This window comes from Achroia grisella, unplaced genomic scaffold (assembly GCF_030625045.1).
Source record: "Achroia grisella isolate CSIRO2021 unplaced genomic scaffold, CSIRO_AGI_Agris_v1 utg544, whole genome shotgun sequence".
In the NCBI taxonomy this organism is placed as follows: domain Eukaryota; kingdom Metazoa; phylum Arthropoda; class Insecta; order Lepidoptera; family Pyralidae; genus Achroia; species Achroia grisella.
The window spans coordinates 1755641-1778500 of NW_026712929.1; the positions used below are offsets into that span (position 1 = coordinate 1755641).

Consider the following 22860-nt stretch of genomic DNA (forward strand, 5'->3'; position numbering starts at 1 on the left):
CACTGAATACTTACTTAATACTTTTCACTGATCAGATATACTGGCAGAGTACTGCTGAGTTTTACCACCGTACCACCCGCCAGAAACTAAAATACCATCCTGATCATCTGGATGAATGGCGGTCCTCCACAGTGCGGTTTTCTAGAACCTTTTTGCCACGCTCAACCACATTGTGGAATCACCTTCCAGCAATGGTATTTCCGAAGCGATATGATATTGAAACCTTCAAGAAAAGAGCTTATTCCTTTTTAAAAGGCCGACAACGTACTTGCAATTCCCCTGGTGTTGCGGGTGCTCATGGGCGGCGGTAATCACTTACCATCAGGTGAGTCGCAAGCTCGTTTGTTCCCTGTGTTATAAAAAAAAGAGGATAAGTGGAGGAAAGTACATTAAGGCGATTTCTCAAGGAATTGACCACGAAGGTATCATTACGCCACCTAGACTTGGCCTAATGTGGTAATGTCATTAAAATGATATTAATATAAGATAGGATAATAATATAAGATAGGTATGAACACTGCATTGAATACCACATAGGTACATAAAGAGACCAATAGACCATCGAAAAGGACGCCCGAAAAGTATTTTATATTTTCTACGTTCCTCGGCAATATTTTCAAAATGTGCAGCTACAAACAATGCGCATCTTGCGTAGGTAGTGTATTGTATTTTGTACATATACCTACATATACATTGTTTGTTCGCGATATAAAAGTGACAAACCAATATAAATCTTAAAATAAAGTGTAATAATTTGAAATAAGTATGTCTGTATTGATATTTTTTATGTTTATATCTTTACGTTTTTTCAATTGTTACGGGGATTATGTATCTGCTGAAAATATTAATGTATTTCTATTTGGTTCAGAAAAATTCGAATTTGTAGATTTGAGCTATGGTTTTCAGGTTAATTATTTAGATTGCAAAATATCTGAAATAGACGGGTAAGTACAAAAATATTTTTACGTATCTTGCTTTATTTGTACCTACACACGCAGCACGGCTTTGATAGGTGCTAGTTGATATACCTTCGACACAGATACCTTCGGAGAGCCTAGAGAATCTTATATCTTATGCAAGACGCAACATAATAAGATTATGTGCACTGTAACACACTTTCATAAACAGCGGGTATAAATATGTATATTACCTATCCAACCTGATTTTTATTTTTCAGATATTCAAACATTTGTGTAAATGATCGTCTCGGTACTGAAATAGATGCGAATTATAATAATGCCAATGTGTTTGGAAAACAACAAATTGTTGGTAATATTCCCTTGAAAAATCTCATCGTACCATGTGAGTAATTTTTCTATGTTTACCTACTATTTCCAAACATCTATCGGGGGCAAAAGAATTGTTAATATTGGGGAATAGTGACACCGTTTCTAACAATGCGATGTCAGGTTGATCTCCATGTAATTTCTCCTGGAAAATGTCGTGGTTAATCCCCGGTTAATACGCCACGCGCCATTACGGGCTAACTAATCCGATTCTTTCATAACTATATATTGTATAACTCATAGGATTCATACAGAGTTACAACGACCAACTATCTACCTATCTATATTAATAAAGACAATTTATATATCATTTTCAGTGATCATTGCAGACGTCAGCGATAAAGTAAATGGGAATGAAAATTTTGTGTTGTATAAGGAACATCTTGACTATTTTTTGAACAATTATTTTGGTGCCATCCATCAGCCATGTTTAATGATATTCAAGTTTGGTTGGTCAAAGTACTTTAATGATCGTCGAAAGTACTGTGGTTCAGATAGTAACAACAGTACATGGAAATACCCTGGTTAGTAATTTATAGTAGAAACTTAAACTGTTAGGTATTTATGTAGATAAAGGTAAATTCTTTGATTTGCATTAGTTAGTAATAGCAATAATATATGTTAGTAATAGTAATAAGCAGAAGTGATCTAGACAAATGAGACCATCGTGTAGGTAGTTGATATAACTTACCAATTATCTTAAATTAAGTTCACATGTTTAGTCAATTATTATAATAACAAAAATTTAATATTTGTTATGATCACATCCGAAGAAAGTATAATACATATTTATAGATAGATTTTCGGATGGTTTTCAGCATCGAATTAGCGTAGTAGCAAGCGTAGCAATACTACAGCCCCGCGGTATCACTTTTGTCTAAATTCAATACAAAGAATAACTACTATTATCTACTACAATACAAAGAATACTACTTTAAGAATTTACCCACAACACCGGACAATAACAAAAAATAACTGGCTTCCTAGTCCATGTCTATAAAAAAACAGATTAGAACCAAAATCGATGGCCTCTTGAACGAATTTGCTACAATTCCTGTGTTGTTGTAATTTGGCGCTAGTTGACGGCCCACTTAATGTCAACCGTCTCCTATATAGATACAGGAACAGCATTACGGGCATAAAGTTATCATGCGATAGTAGTGGTACCAGTTATGTGTTGTCATTACAAAAGATTAAGATATCATGCCTCTTATTAGCCGAAACACAGAAATAGGTGAGACTGAGGTACCCACGCAAATAACTTTTTGCAGTCTACCTTTGGTGAACTCATTACATATACAGTTGTGAGGACATATTATCATTACATAGTAATTGTAGTCGCTGCTCCTATGTATGCTTAAATCTTTAAAACTATGCAACGGATTTTGAAGCGGTTTTTTATAATATATAGAGTGATTCTAGAGGAAGGTACATATAATACATGTACACCCGTGCAAAGCCGGGGCGAGTAGCTAGTTATTAAATAACTATATGTAGAGGATTCAATATTATTAGCATCATTCATTGAGACAGCATTGGCCTAGTGAATATAAGAGAGAATGTGTGTCCAAATTAGGCCGAAAAGTTGTATGACAAAGTTGTATCTGATTTACTCTCTGCTGATGGAAACTCCGTTACCAAACCCTTGAAATTTTATATAATTGGACTATTCCTATTTTGTAAGACACTACTCATCATGTAAATATTTACACAACGTACTTACTTGTATCACGTAACATAATATTACAGACTTGTATCAACAAAATTTGCTGCAGGTCTAAGTGAAGAAGTAGCACAGTGGATAATTACTTCATACAAGAATATAGTCGGTGTAGGTGTGGATTTGCCTACATTGGACCCTGGCTCCTCTAATATGATGCCGGCTATGAAAACTTTAATAAATGCGGGAATATACACCTTGAAAAATGTTAAATTGGATCAATATTTACCTGGTACGTGGCATTAATTATATTTCAAATAAACACAAAAAGATATGTTTAAATAGATACCTATATTATAATGGCGATAATGAATGAGAGTTTGAGGCTTAGCTATCGTATCGTATCTTAGCGTAATAAAAAAAACGCTATAATCAGAGTTTATCACACACAGAGGCTTGCAAACAAAAGCTGTACTTAGTTTAAAAACTTAACAACAATTGAAAACATTCGTATATACTAGCCTATACTTTCATTCAATGATGTAATCTTTGTCTGTTATAGAGGCATCGTGTACAGCGTTAGTGACGCCACCGAGAATGGATAATGCAGGCAGTTCACCTCTCCGTCTCATAGCTATTTGCCCTAAGTCTCGGATGCAAAAGCCTCAAATTCTTTTACACCATCTCTAGACTAATACTGCACGATAATATAATTATACTGTTGCTAATTAATATTTAGTTAGACAAACATTGTATGTACTTACCTATATAGTCAGTTAATTTTGTCACATTAGTAATGGTGTAATGAAAACTTAGCTATATAAAGTGGTTTTCAAAATAAATTTATATTCTATTTATGCCATCGCTGTATTGCCTGTTACTCATTTACTCTCTGCATGCTCATATATGTATTTAGATTATAAATAAAAAATTACAAAATACAATTAGTAGATACTCAGTTTAAAGTAGATACATTACTTATACGTAGAATATAGTTAAGTACATTATTGTACCTACGTACGGCCAATGTCATACTTATATTCGAGATCATCATCCACTTACAGACAGCATTAAGATAAATAAGAACATGTTATTGACAGGCAGCGGCAGTTAGTCTCATTCGAGATGGCGACTTTGTCTCTTGTGTTAGTTTTTATATCATATTTTTTCATAAATTGCTTTGCAAAACGAGATAGTTTAAACGATTTATTGTTTAGTGGTGGATATGATTTCATTGATTTGACACATTCCTTTGATAACCAGACTGTATATTGGCCTAACGCCCAAAGATTTCAGTTTACTAATCAAATTGCAGACTTTGATTCTACAGGCTCTTGGTGAGTATATAACATTAAGAATGAATAATAATAAATACATTATCAGTGTATGCCATTTTTACCATACGAATGCTGTGAATATAGTGCTGCAAATGGTGAACTGGTGATTGTAAAAACATCTATGTGTATGGCTAATCTGATTGTGATATTGGAGCCCTTATCGTGTTATGTATGTAATCCCAACAAATATCTATTGCAGTTGTGTGACGCTTTTTGTGGTTTACTAGTTAATTTATGAACGATGAATGATAAACGAAATAGTGATACCGCATGCACTGACTGTGTACCCCATGGGCCACTAGTGTATTTCTAAATTCGAATTAGGAAAATTCGATCATTTCATAATTGTAGTGTATTTAAGTTGGACAAGCTAGCAAAAGATAACAAAGCTAGGAAATTATATAGTAATACCACAGATAACAGAATATTACATAGTAATACTAACAATTCATAAGTTAAGGTTTCGTCTTAAACTATACACTCGATTAATCCCAAATTAACTACAGGTACGCGGCTAATGATTTCAAGGCCGGAGAGCATGGAGGCACTCATATCGATGCTCCATATCACTTCACCAAATCGGGTCAACGTGTGGGCGAGTTACCTCTTACTAAATTGATCGCATCATGTATGTTATAACATTTATTTATAAAAAAGTTTATCATTCGTACTATTAGAGAAAAATAAATATTTATTGATCAAAATAAAGTATCTGTATATGAAAATTTCAAAAGCAAGCCTGTTAGGATTAATATTTGGGTTCGCTACTAGAACACTTTTTTAGATACTTAATATTAAGTACAATCATGAATATAACTACATAGATATACCGTCACAATCGATTTTTTAATATTACCTTTTACAGTAATAATAGTTGATATCAGTGCTGTTGTGAACGATGACCCCAACTTCGTGCTATACAAAACTCATTTAGATCATTTGCTTTATTATGAAGACAAGCCGTCTTTGTTGATTTTCAAGTTTGGATGGAGCAAGTATTTCAACGATACTAAAAAGTATTTGGGACAGACTGAGAATGATAATACTTTAAATTTTCCGAGTAAGTATAAAATGTAATTAGGTAAGGCATAATATCCAAGGAATAGGATGATGAAAGATGCTGCAAGGAAAATATTTTGTTTACCTGCTGTACCTATTTATAGTCGGAATTCTTTCAATTTGATTTAGGGTTAGTCTTTGAAGTCAAGTGTTAAACCTTGTAAGAACGTTTAAGTATTAAACCTATTTTATAGCTAAAATTGGTTGAATTACTTTCTCCTTTAACTTCCATGCACAAATTTATTCTCTTAAATTGAAATAATCTAATAACCTCCATTAACAAATATGCTTTATCTAAAAGATGATGTGAGGAGTAGGTTAATGACAAGTTTGAACGGTAGGTACATTATGGCAGGCAAACATATAGTAGAATTAAAAATTACCCCTCCTTTGTTTAAAGTAGATGCGCAATTGAGTTTTTGTTGCTACCATAGAGTAGCATTAATTTACATACACCTGCATAACATGTAAATGTCGCCAGTGGCGTTTGTTTTGCTATAAGCCCAATGTAAGAATATTAATACAGTTGTGTCAACTCGATATATAGATGCACTATAATATTAGACTACTTAATAAAAAATATTACTAGGTAGGTATACAGAGAATCTACACTAGATACGTTATAAGGAAAATATGCCCTCATCTGTTAATCGATAATGACAAAGTTTATATTATATGTTACATAATGGGTACAAATCGCATATGGGTTGGAGGCCTAAATCCTAAATCTAAGGTGTTAAAATACTGAAGTAAGTAAAAAAAAAAGATATCATACGAAATTACTTTGGACACCACTATCGCCGACACGCACACATAATTAATTGTGTAAATCCATTAAACTTAAAGAAAGACGATATCAACTAATAGATACTGACAGTTTAATATCAAATTTTACAATGTATTTAGTGTAGCTAGTCATGAATTCGTAATTTAATATCATTATCGTGATGAAATACGATATCAAATTATATGTACTACAAAAGCTGTAGAACGAATTATTCAGTTTCAGAATTATGATTTAAGTTTTTATTCAAACTATTGGTCGCCCAGTGGTCGAAATTCGACAAAGACAATACTAGACAGTATGAGTCGGTACTTAACACGAGGCCCGCGGGTAGCTTGCTTGCTGCATATTTTTTGGACTTTTCCCATCAATATATTGTTATAAAATTAATTACAATAAAAAGATAGCACATACTAAACTGTAACAATTTTTCCGACGAATCACTATTTGTTCACACATGCAATACGAACGCGCCGCATCTGCGCGAGTAGAATAGAATAGAAATAATTTTATATAAGCGAGTTTTTAATTTTGCATTAAAGTTGTGCATAAAAAATATATATTTTTTTATTCTAATGCTTATTAAATAAAAGATTGCTAACACCCCCGCTCTAAACAAATAATATGAAAGTCAAAATTAATCCGTTTCAATTTGATCATCAATAATAACAATAAATAAGAGTATTGTACATGTGTGTGTGTCAAATTATATGGCAGTGTGTGCAATGTTTTTCTTTTATTAATTTAATGTAATTTTGAAGCATAATCTAAAAAAAAATAGCATTCTGCACTACTTCTCTATATAATATTATATATTTCTCTATATATTATAAGCGTGCGAAATTTCATATCTTCCTCCGTCCGTGCAATTTTCATAAAAAGGGGTAGAGTTTTTGGATAATCTGATATTTAGGGATGTTAATGATAAATAAATTTTGTGTATCTAACACAAAATAAGGTATTCGATCAATATTTTGAAATGCGAATAATTTTTTATTAATTCACTCTTACAGACATAAATACAGATGAAACACTTTAATCACGACCACTTAAACGCTTTTTTTTTATAATCCGTACATTACCACAGCTTTTGTGTTCAATGTTTTTTTCAAATTGAAATACCAAATATACTTTTTAAGGTTTGAGTGACGAAGTAGCAGAATGGATTACTTCTGCCTATAAAAACGTTGTAGGCATTGGAGTCGATGTGGCATCAGTAGATCCAGGAAGGAGCACCGATTTTGCAGTGCACAAAATACTTGCAAGAAGTGGTCTATATAGTGTAGAAAATGTTAACTTACTTCGTCGAGTACCTGGTAAGTTATTCTTTAGACTTCGATGACCCAAATAAGTCCGTAATTAGATAGGACCGTTCCAGCTTTTGTAAACTTAGGAGCGGAGCCCTGTAGTTACTTGGTACTACATGGTAGTAGTACCTATGTACCTAATATTATGTTATGTGGTATTAGTATCGAGTGTCAAATACGCGAGGCAGATAACTTATTCACACAATCAGATTATATAGCCATATTTTGTAAAATAAGGAAATTAATATTAAAATCACTTTAATATTCTTGTACGCATATAACTGAAGCAATCTTACTTACATTATATAAATCTTCGAAAAAAAAATTTAGTACATGCATGGAGTTGATTGAGATTTCATTAGTACTTTTATTTCAGAGACTGGATGCACCGCGTTTGCGTTACCTATGAAAATCGCATTGGGCACAGGAGCTCCATTACGTTTGGTCGCAATATGTCCCACACAAGAGCGCATATGATATAATATGCCAAGATTAAAGTAACTACTAATTTCTAGGGCATGAATGGTCTATGGAATTACAAAAAATAATGTAATAAGATAGAAAAATATTTTTAATCAGGTATACTAAATACAGTCATACGTTTTACTAAGTGTCATGTTGTTGCATATAATATTAATAAACTATAGAAAAACTAAAATAACATGTTTGTATTAAATTATATCATTAAGAGAAACAAACAAGTACTTAATCAACATTGAATGATTAATATAATTTATATTTTCAAAAGTACCCCATTATCAACGAGTTTTTCACATACTAATACGCCATTGTCATCTCTTAATTCTACAATAGGTAGTTTGTCATTGTATGTTATCACTTTTGCATTAAATGGTCCTTTGCCTAAAAATGTATTGCTGTATTCTTGAATAATAACATCCATATCTACGAGTGGGTTTATTTTAATTCCATGTAATTGTACTGACACTGTAGATGGAGGAAGATCTGCCAATTCATTTGGTATCTCTCTAACATCGGACAGAGAAATTACTTCTACATTGCCATAATCCACATATTTTACTTTGATTCGATTTTTTGCTTCACTATATTCTAAAATGGAAGCTCTGTACCACAGACCGTCTTCCGGAAATAGAGCAATACATGCTTTATTTTCAAATATACCATTTAGTGGAGACAGATTGTAACCTATCTTTTGAATATTTGCATATAAATCTTCATATAATATATTTCTTTCATCATTATGTATAATACTCAACTCCAATACATTTATATCACTAATTATGGAAATGTTACACAAAAATTCATCATCTGTATTTTTTGGGTAAAGAACAAAATTTCCATCTAGACATTGTTTCTCTTCTTCTTCATCCATAAGTTTATTCCAGTCTTTACCACTTAAAGATGAGTTTTGCGACGATTCTAAAGGAGTGTGTTCATCTTCTACTATATAGTCTGGGCCCGAATCTGACTCACAAATAACAGTGTCCTTTTTATTTTTAATATTTGTCACAACAAACTTAGGAACGATAGCTTTGGAACCATCAGTATACTTCGCCATTTCAAAGTCTACTAAATGATCATTGAACCACAATTTGTCATATTTCAAATCTATGGGTATCACATCATCAATTTGTTCGCCAGTTATTTTAACCAAGCAATTTTTTTCAACAACAGATTTGTGTATATAATCTAATGTTTGACGATCCCATTGAGATCCTGCAGGTCGTATACGGTTCAAAACACATTTGTGAGCCTGTGTGGGTATTTGATAAAGTGCTATACTTTTTCTTAGATTCGAAAAAGAACATTGTTCTTCATTTCCGTAATCGATGTAGTGAATTAGACAGGTGGAAGTTTCATTGTTCACTTCCAACACTCTTCCTCTATAGAAGCGATTATCTAAAAAGAAAAGTGCGATACATGGCTCACCAACAGTCCACTTGGCGTATTTAGCTTTAGGATCCGGATTTTTGAAACGGATGTCGAGAGCTTTACGAATTAAATCTAATGTATCTTGTTGTGATACATCATGTAAATAAATAACACCATCATTATCAATGTATCTGTAAATAAACATATAAATGGTTCAGTAACTAACAGTTATCCAATATTTATGATTATATTTTGTATACAATGAAATTTATACAGAATTTCATAACTAAATTTAAAATTTGATTTGTTTCTACAATGTAAAATTTAAAAAGTTAACAATTCAGTTTTTCTATTTACAATTGCATATATTTTGTTTTTTGGTAGTATACTTACGTAGGTACCCCTGTAAATTCTTTGTTTTGTAGTGGTTCTGGTGGAAGCCAATCTGATATAAACATGGTATTTGAAACACCTAGTTCCGCCTGTTCAGATTCTTCACAATCAACAGGGCTTGAGGGACAACTTTCAGATTCACGTTTACTTATCAATGGCTTTGATGGCAACGGCTCTAGTTGTAACCATTCACGAACGGATCCTGTTATATTTAGGAATGACAACATGTCATCAGTTGATTCTTTATTGCTGTCGGGCGTAGATGACTATAAAAGAAACAATTACATAAGAAAAAAAAACAATAAATGTATTAAGATCTAAACAAATTTTATTTACCTCTAACAATTTATCTGGAATACCTAGACCCTGATCAATAATTTTCATGTTGAGGCAACGCCATTCTGACTTATTTGGCTCTAGAGCACCTCCTTGTATAGTGTGATACACCCAAATCTCTATGGGCATACTTTTGTCTTTGAAATTACCCAGTTTAGTGATGAATACTCTTTTGTACGCATCAAGTAGTTCTTTTAAATATTCCTTTGTGAGAGATGGCCACTCCTCTCCAACGGCAGGGATTACTCCACATAAATGACATTTTATAGCCGCATCACCTATAGATGCAAACTCAGAAGTCAACTCTTGTAAGTTGTCGATTGGGACTGTTTCCACACATGCAAAGTCGGAATAGAAAATTTTAGCATTGTTGTCTTCTATTTCTATGATAGCTGCGCGACGCCACGTTTGTGACTGAATGCAAATTGTACAGCATCGGTCGCCGACTTTCCACTCTACCTTACCCTGAATTTTCTTATTTGTATAATGTTTTTGTATTTTTTCGAACAATTCGTTGAAAACTTTTTGCTGGTGAACTAAAGAAACATACAAGAGCGATGGAGACGTATAGTGTAAAACCTTAGCTTCCAGTCTCAGTGGCCCCTTATCTTTTGCTTCTAAATCTTCATCTCTGATTTTCTGTTTTGGTGAATGTTGTTTCTTCAGTATAACAATCTTAGCAGTTTTTTTTATCTTTTTAGGTTCTTCTAAGGGCGATTTATTAGTAAACACTTGATCTTCTACAGTATTGGTTTTGTTGAACATAAACAATCTGAAACATAATAAAACTTTAACATTTCCAATTAACCCTAATAAAAATAAACAAACTGTTAATGTTTTAAAAGTAACTAAATCTGTCTGGGTTTAAAAAAACACATTCAATTGTTATATTATTTTATCCGGATTGTCTGTAGTTTAAAAAATGTAGCATTGACCTTGTTCTGAAGCTGGAAATGATCTTACCCAAAAGTAACTGCAAATTTATGTTTTATCATTTCTGTATTGATGCAGATAATGTTTTCTTCATCTGCTTTATCATAAAGGGTGACACCAATTGAACCACGATTGCGACTGTCTTCAACGTGTAGTTCTAAAATACGTTCTTCAAACTTTTGGAGCAAAGCCACAGAACCGGTACTCCATTTCTTATTATGAGGCGTCACGCCAGCTAAGTGGCATTCAATCGACTGAAAGAGAAATAATGATTTTGCAATCATGAACTAAAATATAATATATATTTGTTGTGTGATGAAGGTTACATCTTTAAAAATGAACTCTCAATTATTAAGGTTACTTTCTTGTTACTTGCCGAGTTTAATTTTTAACCCATATATATGGTTTTTCATTATAACACTAATATTATTACAGCATATCTTACTAATATTATAGAAGACATATTAGTATATATTAAACATATAATTTGTGAGTGTGGATGGATGGATGTTTGTTACACTTTCACGCAAAGATTATGATGAACATAAGAATTGATGTTATGAAACTTTACAATAATGTAGATTATCATTAGAATAACACTTAGGTAATAAATTTATCCCGGATACAGCTAGAGATGCATATATATTCTTGGTTAAGGTGGTACATACAAGTGCCTTGAGCGTGGTGAACTTGGGATGTAACTTCCTGAGCGCTGTCCAGTGCACTACCAGAAGCTGGCCGGAATCAGGGAGTAGTGCGCGTACGCGACCACGTCCGTGTAACTCGTGCACTATACATCGAGCCCAGCCGCCACCGTCCTGTGTTATATTCTGGGACTTGTTTAGGTTCACTGCATATACCATGCCTGACAATACGAAAATTCTTAGGTAATAGAAATAGAAATATTGTTTATTGAAATAAACTCAATACAAGCTCTTTTGAATAGTCATATCTTTTTTATTCTATTTCACTCATTTGGAACGCAGACTCATCACAAGAAGAATGAGCAAGAATCTTGTGCATTGAATGAATCTTATTACACAATACCACATACCATTTTCCGTAAATAGAGCAGTACATGCCATATTTTCAAATATACAATTTAGTGGTGATAGGTTGTAACCTATTTTTAAAATATTTTTACTAATCTTCATAGAATGAATTTCTCTCATCATTAATAAAATAGAAATAAATAATAGCAGTTGCATTGAATATTATTTAAAAATGCATGTAACTTTTTGACTTATTATATTATTGTAAATCTCACCAATCTCAGGCAGGTAAACAGTTCCAGTGTTATCAATGAAACTATATTCTTGCAGTAAATCCTCACTGAGTTTATCATAAACATCTTGTAAATGACGCTGAAATTAAATGTGAGAGAGATGATTATTTTAATGTGTATTTCACTACGGATTTGATCTACAATTATGCGTGTTTCTATCTGTCCAGAGTATAGGTTACTTGATACAGTAAGTGTATCATTTTAATACTAACATTCTTACATCATAAATCTTATTTGTTAATATTAAAGTGCGCAGTACCAAGTAGCACTATCTAAAATCCATAAAGCCGTTTTTATCATAATTTTTTCTATTAAATTAATGTTATTAAACATAAATTTTGTCTATGAAATACAAATGATAGTGAAGTTAAATTTTCTTCCGGGGAGAAGAAAATTTAAATTTTTTTATCTCACTCTCACCACACGTCTATGGGTGGTACAAAACTGGTGTTTAAAATGTGTTAAGGATTATCAATTCTTATATTTCAATAAAAAAAGGTTACCTTAAAAGTTACGCATATATAGCTTGTATATGCTTTGTACCGATGATTATCACCTTGATTATAACTTTGTTTACTACTTAATTTCATTATCATAACCAGGACTAAAACAAACCCTACCTACGAACGACCGTCGTACATACAATAAAATTACCCATTCTTTGATTTAAAATTCTGGCAGATTTGATTCACTTACCTTTCTTACAAAGAATTTATCAGGACTAACAACTGTAGTTAAATAAACTTCTTCCACTGATTTCGGTTTTAAGTCATTGTTACTAAGGAATATTTTTGGTCTCTCTATTACACCAGGAATATTTGGGTACTAAAAATTAAAAACATTTGCTATTACAACAATAAACAATGGAAAAGGCTACCTTTAGAAAAAAATATTTAATTTACTTTTAGGGCATACAGTAAGGTAGTGATAGAATTATATCAGTTTATTACAATAATATATTAGTTTTCATTTACTTATAAGTACACCATGTAGTATAGATACGATAACATTATGATAAACTTCAATCAATTTACATGTCATAACTTTTCTCGTCTAATAGCGTATAGTCTAATAGCTATCCCTTCTAAAATAGTATTTTCATTTGTAACAGTCAGTTTACAAACGAAATAAGCATGTCGACTGACACAATTTTATAAATTGACCGCTTTCAGAGATTCAAGGCATTATTATAGTTTTCAATCATAGATCTTTTTTATCTTAATAGAGATAAGTTGTTAAGGTAAAAGAAATGTTCAGATTTGCAAAAGTAGCGACAATCACAATAAAACATCTGTTTTGATAGTATTGTCAATGATAATTAATTCCTCACAATACAATTATAGGATTAAATTAGCACGGAGGCTAACGAATTAAAAGTAGTAAGAAATTTAAACTTCTTGCGCTCACATGTAATTTTGGGTCAAGCATTTTGGCGCGCTCATGATACACTAATGCGTGTGCGACATTGACGCCATCTTCGAAAGTAGTCACATCACAATCTAGTTTCACCGAGTAGTTGGATGTGGAGCACATGCGACGCACGTGGATCACGGCTTGTTTGCTGAAAACACAAAGAATAATTGAAAGACTTTTGAAGAGAAGACCACTTTCATGGCATAGTAGAGTAACATTCAGTGGAAAGACACAAAAAAAATCTTCTCTACTAGGAGAAATCGAGATATCTCCAAGGAGCGATGTGCAAAAATATATATCCGTCAGATTTGCAGAATTGACAAATGTATAATAATCCATAATTGAATAAAAAATCTTATCAATAGATAGAAGAATACTAATTAGATGTCTCTTAACCAATGAGAGATGATGTGAATAATTAGCACTATTGCAACAGATAAGATTCTCTCAAATAATTAGTAATAATTATCAGTCACATATAATATACATTGTTATTAAAAATATTATTAGTCATAATTACAAAATATAAATAAATAATTATGTAATAAATGTAACTTCTAAGTAATTCTTATTACTTACTTGTCAATAATGTTTTGGATCAGAAAAGAGTCTTCACTGGTCCAACCTCCAGATTTGGGCACACAGTTTGCGAGGGAACAATTTATGGCCAGAGGGAATGGTGACTGTAGCCTTGCTGGTGGTAGAAGGCGTAATCTAAAAAAAAGAAAAACATACATACTTTTCATCTTGTCTCATCATTGTAAGTATGATAATACAATTATAATAACTGTATAATATAATTATTAAATATAGCATATTTTCTGTTTTTAATTAACTTATATTAAGAATAACTATTTTTATGTAATTGTTCAACAAATAAGCTGACGGTCCATCTGATGGTAAGTGGTAACCGCTGCCTATATGCGTTAACAGTATTACGGATATCACAGTATCGTGTGACTCCTGTCATTACCGGTCATGCACTCTAGAGGACTCAGATGACAAGTCTCTTATTCTAGAATAACACTTGCCTTACTTCAACAGAAAAAAAACCAGAATCGCGAAATTGTAGAAGCACGTCTGTAGAAATATGTTAGTGTGAGGTACCTTTAAATTATATTGGTAACTAAAGTAAAGTAGTAAAAAAAGACAATAACATCTGCTATCAAAAATCATGGAAAAGCGATAAATATAAATGCTTACTTACTTGTCAATTGTAACAGATTCCGTGCTACCAAAGTCGATACAGAATACTTGGAATATAGGTTTGTTTATATCTCTCTTGTCAATGCTTATAATGCGGCACCTCTGCCATAAGTTATCGGGTTTGTTGAACACAAGGTACAGTTTTCCTGAGTACAGCAAAAAAAACAATTTGCAATGTAGGTATATCGCGGTATCAAGTTACGAATAAAAGGAACTGAATGCCACACAATGCATGTTAGTGTTCAGACTAAACACTTTTGAATAAATAAAATTGGTTTATATACCTTCTGCAACGTGGTTTATAGACGGTTTTGGCAAAGACACGGCGTTACGGAAGTCTCGCATCATTTCCTTCACAAGTGGTTGATGACAAGATCTTTGTACAAAGAAATTATGCGGATCCACAATATGCGATATGTATATTAATTCTTGCATACCTGTAAAGAAATATATTCATGGTTTCCACATTTGAAAAAATAATCTAATTAATAAAAAACACAATTTATTTTAGGTCAAAATGTTGCTATATCCAATCAACATTTTATAAATAACTTACGTGCTTGTACTAAAGATACTAAGTGATAAGAATAAAAGTAACTCAGACAGTTTTTATTAAATATATATGAATAATATACATATGTAGGGGAAAGGGTGTTAGTAATGTCTAATGACTCCTTAGTTAGCGATGCACCATGTCAGGTTGATCTTCTCGGCGACCATCCCGACCTGACCATTTGCTTATTTTATCATTCCCCACTGGTGTACTACCAGCGTAAACCTTTAGCGCACGCGGCTACACCATTCCATTATCATCCATTAAAATATGTATTCAAGAATAAGAATAACATTTATTTCGGAAAACTTAAGTAACATATATAATATACATAGGTATATATGACCAAACACAATTTACATCATTAGTGTATTGTGCTGGAATGAATGCCCGATTATCGGAAAGTGTGTGGCAGTATGTCCAATAAAAATCAGATGAAGTATAGATATGTATACGTTTAGTTACATATAGTATAAATTGGAAAGTACATCTATGTGTTACCTTTTCACGTCTAAACGGAAATTTGATATGAAAAATTTATCACTAGGATAGACTTAGTCTGTATGTTATGTTGACATAAAAAGAAGACGAATTACGCGGATAACATCTAGTCTAGAATAAAAACTTACCTTCTTGAAGTTGTTTCGGGTGTTGACTTTCAGCAAATGGCTGAACATGTTGCACAACTGGCTTTTGCATGAAATCATCTGAAAATGTGAAATAACAGTATATTTCAAAGAAATAAATAAGAGTTAGAATTATACATTCTTACAAAATGTTATAATAATATTTATCTATCTTCGCTATTAGATTTTACAATTTTACTTAAATTTCTTAATAGAAACTATTTACTTTGCGTTATTGATCGACTTGAAGACTCACTGCTAAATGAGTGGAGTGAGGAGGTTGAACCAAATTTAGTACGATAATTGGGAGCAGATTTATAAAACGTGGGCTGCGCCTTCTGGTTAGGCTTGTCTTCTTTTACTTTATTTGATTCCCTTACATCTGAAAAAAAAATACCGATTATTTAGATTTCATACATATATCACTCAAAGACAATGTAAAACAGAATTAAAAATTATATAGTGTTCTTAGAGAAACTATTACAAATTAATTGTTAGATATAATTAATATAAATCTGAACTTATTCTGAAGTACCATAAAGAACAATAATTTTGTTTTACAAAATACCTAAGATAGATAAATTTTGATGTATCCTTCATTGAAATATGTAAAATTTACAATACTTCTATAGTATTCTAGTCTATTAATTTAACATGATGACTAGAATTTTAATTCAGATATATTTCACTAACTGCCTTTTTTATAAAACAAATGGCCTTTGCGTGATGTCATATTTCATAAAACATACACTTATTTATAATATATATATATTATTTACAGGTTTGAAATAAAAAAATATTGGTTTGTAAGTTTATGCTGTAAAAATTACTATATGTATGGAAATCACAGAAATATATTTTTGTGTTGTATAATATATCGACAGTAATGGTATCACTAGCACTAGCATACGTACGTAAATATTGAAAATGTTCATATAAAATTTTATAACCAATAGTCTAAAACAAAAGCTTACGATTTAAAAAATCCCTATCGCAGGTACAGCTGCTTACATTTGAAAATTTGACATTTACACCTGTCAATAGGCCTCCGAGATTAAAAAATACTACCCGATGAGATGATACTACGTCTTAAGTTAGGATAGGTTAATTTGAATATATATAACAATAATTTTTATTTTAATCCTTAGCTTAGATTTTAGAATTTAACTAAGTTTTCGAAATCTGCCCTAAGAGGGTGTGCACCCCTGGGTTCGGCTGGCTCTGAGGCCCCAGCCTGCACCCCCTAGTGAAGTGCAGAAGAGCAGTGTGTGACTATAGATAAACTTACCTTTAGGCAATTCCGGAGGATACACAGGTGTGGGAGGCGGAGGTGGTATTTCAATATCACCAAGTTCTGATGTTGCACATAGGCTATACACTTCACTGGTATTACCTTCTAAACGTACATAATCACCAATTAAATCAACAATGTCTTCCTTCACAACCACTCTGTAAAGCAAAATAGTAGTGGTCATTAAAAATTTATTCTCTAAAAATAAATTTGACTACATTAGTATTTTTATAATTCACTAGCTGTGCCAGCGGTTTCACCGGTGTGAAATTTAAAGCCGACGTATGAGCTATATTATTGCACAGTTTTATTAAAATACATTCAGTAGTTTTTGGCGTGAATGAGTAACAAACATCCATCCATCCACAATCACAAATTTCTGCATTTATAATAATATATATATATATATAGTAAGAAGTAAGATTTACTTCATTGCTTCATCACTTGACTCTTCTTTTTTTAAATACCAAGGAGTTTCGACAATTTCCTGGGCGGTTTGAAGCAGTACTGAGAGGTTAGTCTGAGAAAATAAAAAAATATACTTAAAAAAAGCTAATGATTGTAAGTAAAAAAAAATGTAAATAGTTTTAATTCTAGATACAGTAAATTATAAAAATATGTTAAACCTTTTTGAGCATTGTAGGATTTGTAGTTAAATTTATTATATTCATAACAGCCTTTGTTTTCTTTATTGATTCACATATATCATCTTTCGCCTTCAGAAGCGAGTCTTTTTCTGTATATTTATACTTTGTGACAACACCTATAAGTTTATTTTTATGTAATTGAATTTGAGAAATAAGTTTAGAGAAATGTTGTTCGATGTTAGCAATCATTTGTGTGGACTCGCATGATGAATCCATGCCATTTTCAATATTATACAGCAAATGACCTATATCCTGTAATAAAATTGTAGAGTTTTAGAATGAAACAACAATATTACAAGATTATTTCAAATTAATGTTTTCATTAAATACACATATAAAGAAAGATAAATACAGGCAGTCTACGAGGACAGACATGTTTTTCATATGTTTACATATAAAACTCAAGGGTTATAATCCAAACTAACCGAAAGAACTAATAGCCCAAGAGCCCACGACTGCCAGACATACGTCATTTTAATAAACGTGAAAGTTCTTGTATGTGTGTCCCCAACACAGGTAAGAACGATCCCCAAATATGAAACCTGGATCGTGGTTCCTTTGGCAGGTACCAGGTAACAAAGGTGTAAAAAAAAATCATATCAAATTCGTTATTTTAAGAAACTCCATATTTTCATATATTGTTCGTAGCATTATACGGTATATTGGGTAACAACGGTGTATACAATTTCATATCAAATTGTATACAACGTTGTTACCCAATATACGGTTTCAATGAGTCTGGTAGGATAAGGAACCAAGAAAACTGTCTGGCAATTTAGGAAACTCAGTTTGAGAGAACTCTCAATAATATATATAAATTTCAGCTTTATTAAAATGACGTAAGTTTATTTCTAACCCCGGGGGGGTTGGAACCACACTACGGGTCTGGCAATGAGCAGCGCAAGTTATAATAATGCTACGAACAACATATGAAAATATGGAGTTTCTTAAAATAACGAATTTGATATGATTTTTTTTACACCTTTGTTACCTGGTACCTGCCAAAGGAACCACGATCCAGGTTTCATGTTTGGGGATCGTTCTTACCTGTGTTGGGGTCACACATGTAAGAACTTTCACGTTTATTAAAATGACGTATGTCTGGCAGTCGTGGGCTCTTGCTCTATAACTAAACAAGCATGTGCGGTGTAATCCCCGCTCGCCGACACCGCGTCCCGCCAGCCCCACGGACATTAAACTCGCGACAAGTGAATTCTCCTAAATGCCGGAAATCGAATCGACATTAGTAAGGTCTGCCTGTATTAAAGACAATCATCAATATGAAATCCTTAATTGCATATTAAATATTAAAGACTCTTTCAAACAGGAATCTAGTTGTAATTTCAAATGGTAAAAGATATAAATAACACTTACAGATGCAGTTTTAGTCAGTCTTCTAAATATTTCATCAACTTTTGGATAAATATTGTTAACGTCTTCAATTAAGGTTTCATTCTATGGAAAAAAAAATATATGTTCAATTTATATTACATTGTAATATACAAACTGATAAAGTATAAGATACTTACTATTTCTTGTATGGAGACAGTGTCATGATTCTTACAAGAATTTACTCCACCAACCATCATACAGTCCATGCAAATGGACTTTAAACAATCCTTGCAATAATAATCTAAGCTTTTGTCTTTGTGTGTTGTGCAATTGTTTGAATTATTTAAAGGTTCTAAAAATAATAGAATATTGTAACTATAGTTCCTTTAGATTCATTATTGAACACATTAAAATTCAGTACAAACAAGTATATTATTTCAGATGCAAACTTTGTTGAAATACATTTAAATTAAGAAATATTTTTATATATAATGCAGCTTTATACATTAGTGAGTTGGAATAGACCAGTAACAGCTGACCTAACAATTACAACAGTACAGTTATACATAATACAATTTCGGTCGTCCGCTGGTCCTTACGGACCGCCGGGTGCGGGCCTCGAGCATATGCTCTTTGCCCGGGCGTACTGCTGGGGTGTGCCACCCCAGCGTCGTTCGTTTACAAGCAGCCGGCTGAGGGAGTCGTGTGAGAGGACTGTTTAAGTCGCTCGCCGAGCCGGCTTAACGCCGCCACGTCACGTAAATGACGTGATCACTCGGTAGAGAGTAAGTCGCGCGTCCGGTGGGCGCGCGTGGAGAGGGGCGAGGTCGCGCAGGTGCGCTTCGCGCCCGCTGTCCACGCGCGTCAACCTCACGACGAACTGCTCCACCGATGGGACCTTGAGGTCGCGGGCGTAGTTATACATCATTCTCACTCTATAGCTAATATTAGCAACACTGTTCAGTAAGCAGATTATATATGAGAAAGCTAGTTTAGCACTAAAAACTAAGCCATAGGTTCAAATAATTGAAGGCACTGGAAAACCTTTCACAAATTCTACTCCAGATGTTTAAATATTCAAGGAATGGATAATTTCATAGTCTAACTTATTCCTAAAAGACAACAAACCTATATTTTTAAGCGAGTGGTTTTTGAAAATAACAAAATTCTTGTGTGTTTTATTGAAGCATGGATCACATAGAATAATACCACACTGTTGGCACATTTTTGAAGTGGAGATATGGCATTCTAAGCATTCTCCTGGAAGAAACAATTATTTGTTTTTAAAATTATTTAACACATTCTAAATCCATGTATATAATAGCTTTTCAAATTAAGTACCTTGAGTATTATCAATATTATGTATTATTGTTTTTATATCAAGGAAATGGTTTGCAGCTTTTCCAGTTTTCTTCTTTAGTACCAAGTTTTCCTGTAATTTGTACAATAATATGAATAAAATAGATATATGACAGATTCATATTTTTTTATACTGAAAATAATGAATTACATTATTTAGTATAGCAGTAGACAATACATAGAAGACTAGTTCTTAGCTACATTCATTCATTCAAAAAACATAAAACATTGCAGTAATATTTCATATTATTACTGCAATATTTTATGTTTTTTTGATCCATTAATACCTACTTTATTATGACAAAATGTTGACACTTAATTTCCTACTACATAACATTCATTTAAAAAGCTATAAAATATTACCAATATAGGTGGAACCTTCTGTTAATATCAAATACCATTCTTAAAATTTTCATGATGACAACAAATATATACAGAGATATATATTTATGACAAAGTATTTACATATTCATTTATTTCAAATATGCCTTGTACACTATAGATTTCATTTACAATCTTACATTTAAAATAAGCAGTCACTAAATGTGTAATATACAAATGTTGATAAGTGAATTAGAATAATGTTATTGACTGTTAGCACTAAACAAGTAATTACTATATTTACTGAATAAACAAACTACTTACATTCAGCAGTTGTGAGTAAATTTCACCAAGCATGTGAACATTGATGGGGAATAATTGATACAACTGTATTTTGTTTTGCATCAATAAAACCAAGTCATTGCTATCAATAGCCATATCTCGGTGGCATACTCGGCATTCTATAGGCTCAGTAAATTTAACAATGTTGCTGATACATTTTTCACACATAGTATGACCACATGAGAGGAACAATGGTATGTTGTTTAGTTTTGGTGCATTCAGAACTGGAATCACAATAATACAGTAATAATTAAATGTTCTTTTTTTTTAATAAAAAATATAAATTGTAGATAAATTTGGAAAAAGTGTGAATTTATCACTATGATCTGACCTCATGCTCAGCTTATCATCCTTTACTAGTGTCCAGCTAGCAACAGGGAGGATTTGTTAACCACATTATCACTTAGAATGCCCTTTCCCTATATTTTTATTTAGTGTGGTTAAGTTCATACAAATTAACACTATAAATAAAATACCACCATATACTTTAAATTAATATTTTTTCAATGATTTTTAAACACAATGTTTAAAAATAATTTTTACTATATAAAGAAACGACACAGAACAGCATCCTTATGCTGTTCTGTGTCGTTTCTTTATGACAAATGTTATGCTAGTTTACATTGAAATTGGTATTTCAATGTTTATTACGTAGGTAGTTAGCAGTAGTACGTACATGTGCAGGATTCGACAATGTACTAAATACCTAATATAGACGCCATTTTATGTTTAATATTATTTATTTTTACACAGGTACTATAGAGGAACTTTGCCTTTAGCGTAAAGTTATTGACATTTAAAAACTTGAAAATGTTTTTAATAAAATGGGTTCTTCTGTAGCATAGTAGGCATATACATAATTACCCGTATGTCTTGTTTTCATACAGTTTATTCAATAATAATCATACAGGTATATAATATGCGAGTTTGTGAATACGTATTTATTTGGTATATAAATATTATATTTCAAATAGTACTTACCTAAAGTGTATAGTTGACTGCAATTTGGACAATATTTCTGAATATTAGTTTCCATTGTACACTTTTTGGGTTATATACATTCAAATTAGATTTCTATTAATTACAAATTAAATTAGCAATTCTCTATTTACTTCAAATAGTGACTGTTTAAAGTATATACAAATTCGAACAAAACACCAATTTGTATAATATTTGTACAACCGGCGCAATGAAGAAAAAACACTATGAACGACCATAGACAAAAAAAAAGTATAGGTTTGTGTAGTTTGTTACTTCGTAATTGATTTAGTTCGCAACTTTCACTTTGTTTCGAAAAAGACACTTAATACGCCTAAAGATGTCCCGTGGGCTAATTATGTAACACGATATGAAATTGTTTCTGTTGAAGTTGTTTTTAGTCTTTGTCAGTCTACTATTATTTCTTTTTTCACTGAATTGAGTTAGGAACGATCGAATAGAAAAAATGAACTAGTTCGAAAGATACCTGCGAACTAAATAGAGCGATCCGAGTTGCTACTACCACAGATAACATAATATATACTACTACGAACTATCACA

General features: G+C 32.1%; 3 protein-coding genes across 4 annotated transcripts; 2 read left to right on the forward strand and 1 right to left on the reverse strand.

The window, feature by feature from the left end:
* Positions 1 to 728: 728 nt before the first annotated feature.
* LOC131847831 (uncharacterized) lies at positions 729 to 3907 on the forward strand. The gene is made up of 5 exons (XM_059197495.1): positions 729 to 944; positions 1178 to 1302; positions 1604 to 1810; positions 3062 to 3238; positions 3509 to 3907. Exons 1-5 carry the CDS (start codon positions 766 to 768, stop codon positions 3634 to 3636), a joined length of 816 nt encoding a protein of 271 aa, XP_059053478.1. The 5' UTR covers positions 729 to 765; the 3' UTR covers positions 3637 to 3907.
* A 96-nt stretch (positions 3908 to 4003) lies between these two features.
* On the forward strand, positions 4004 to 7926 carry LOC131847832 (kynurenine formamidase-like). The gene is made up of 5 exons (XM_059197496.1): positions 4004 to 4283; positions 4790 to 4911; positions 5149 to 5343; positions 7266 to 7442; positions 7810 to 7926. The coding sequence occupies exons 1-5, from the start codon at positions 4072 to 4074 to the stop codon at positions 7908 to 7910; spliced, it is 807 nt and encodes a 268-aa protein (XP_059053479.1). The 5' UTR covers positions 4004 to 4071; the 3' UTR covers positions 7911 to 7926.
* A 60-nt stretch (positions 7927 to 7986) lies between these two features.
* Positions 7987 to 22538, reverse strand: LOC131847830 (RING finger protein 17). Of its 2 annotated transcripts, none has more exons than XM_059197492.1 (22): positions 22303 to 22538; positions 21304 to 21545; positions 20641 to 20731; positions 20428 to 20559; positions 19497 to 19651; positions 19342 to 19422; positions 17947 to 18219; positions 17749 to 17840; positions 17318 to 17478; positions 16286 to 16411; positions 16033 to 16110; positions 15135 to 15287; positions 14852 to 14996; positions 14224 to 14358; positions 13639 to 13792; positions 12928 to 13056; positions 12214 to 12310; positions 11615 to 11811; positions 10977 to 11200; positions 10014 to 10785; positions 9678 to 9943; positions 7987 to 9475 (listed from the first exon to the last, which is right to left on the reverse strand). In XM_059197492.1, the coding sequence occupies exons 1-22, from the start codon at positions 22355 to 22357 to the stop codon at positions 8167 to 8169; spliced, it is 5067 nt and encodes a 1688-aa protein (XP_059053475.1). In that variant the 5' UTR covers positions 22358 to 22538; the 3' UTR covers positions 7987 to 8166. The 2 variants fall into 2 exon arrangements, with proteins under 2 accessions (XP_059053475.1, XP_059053474.1); XM_059197491.1 differs by having other exon boundaries at positions 16256 to 16411.
* Between the last annotated feature and the right edge of the window lie 322 nt (positions 22539 to 22860).

Bases quoted from the DNA above. Each gene is read 5' to 3' on its own strand.
- LOC131847832 (XM_059197496.1), top strand. From the start codon at position 4,072: ATGGCGACTTTGTCTCTTGTGTTAGTTTTTATATCATATTTTTTCATA. The intron at 5,344-7,265 runs GTAAGTATAAAA...ATACTTTTTAAG, and splicing joins TAATACTTTAAATTTTCCGA to GTTTGAGTGACGAAGTAGCA. The intron at 7,443-7,809 runs GTAAGTTATTCT...CTTTTATTTCAG, and splicing joins CTTACTTCGTCGAGTACCTG to AGACTGGATGCACCGCGTTT.
- LOC131847831 (XM_059197495.1), top strand. From the start codon at position 766: ATGTCTGTATTGATATTTTTTATGTTTATATCTTTACGTTTTTTCAAT. The intron at 1,303-1,603 runs GTGAGTAATTTT...TATCATTTTCAG, and splicing joins GAAAAATCTCATCGTACCAT to TGATCATTGCAGACGTCAGC. The intron at 3,239-3,508 runs GTACGTGGCATT...TGTCTGTTATAG, and splicing joins ATTGGATCAATATTTACCTG to AGGCATCGTGTACAGCGTTA.
- LOC131847830 (XM_059197491.1), bottom strand. From the start codon at position 22,357: ATGGAAACTAATATTCAGAAATATTGTCCAAATTGCAGTCAACTATAC. The intron at 20,732-21,303 runs GTAAGTAGTTTG...TACAAATTACAG, and splicing joins TTTACTCACAACTGCTGAAT to GAAAACTTGGTACTAAAGAA. The intron at 15,288-16,032 runs GTAAGTTTTTAT...ATTTCTTTACAG, and splicing joins CCCGAAACAACTTCAAGAAG to GTATGCAAGAATTAATATAC.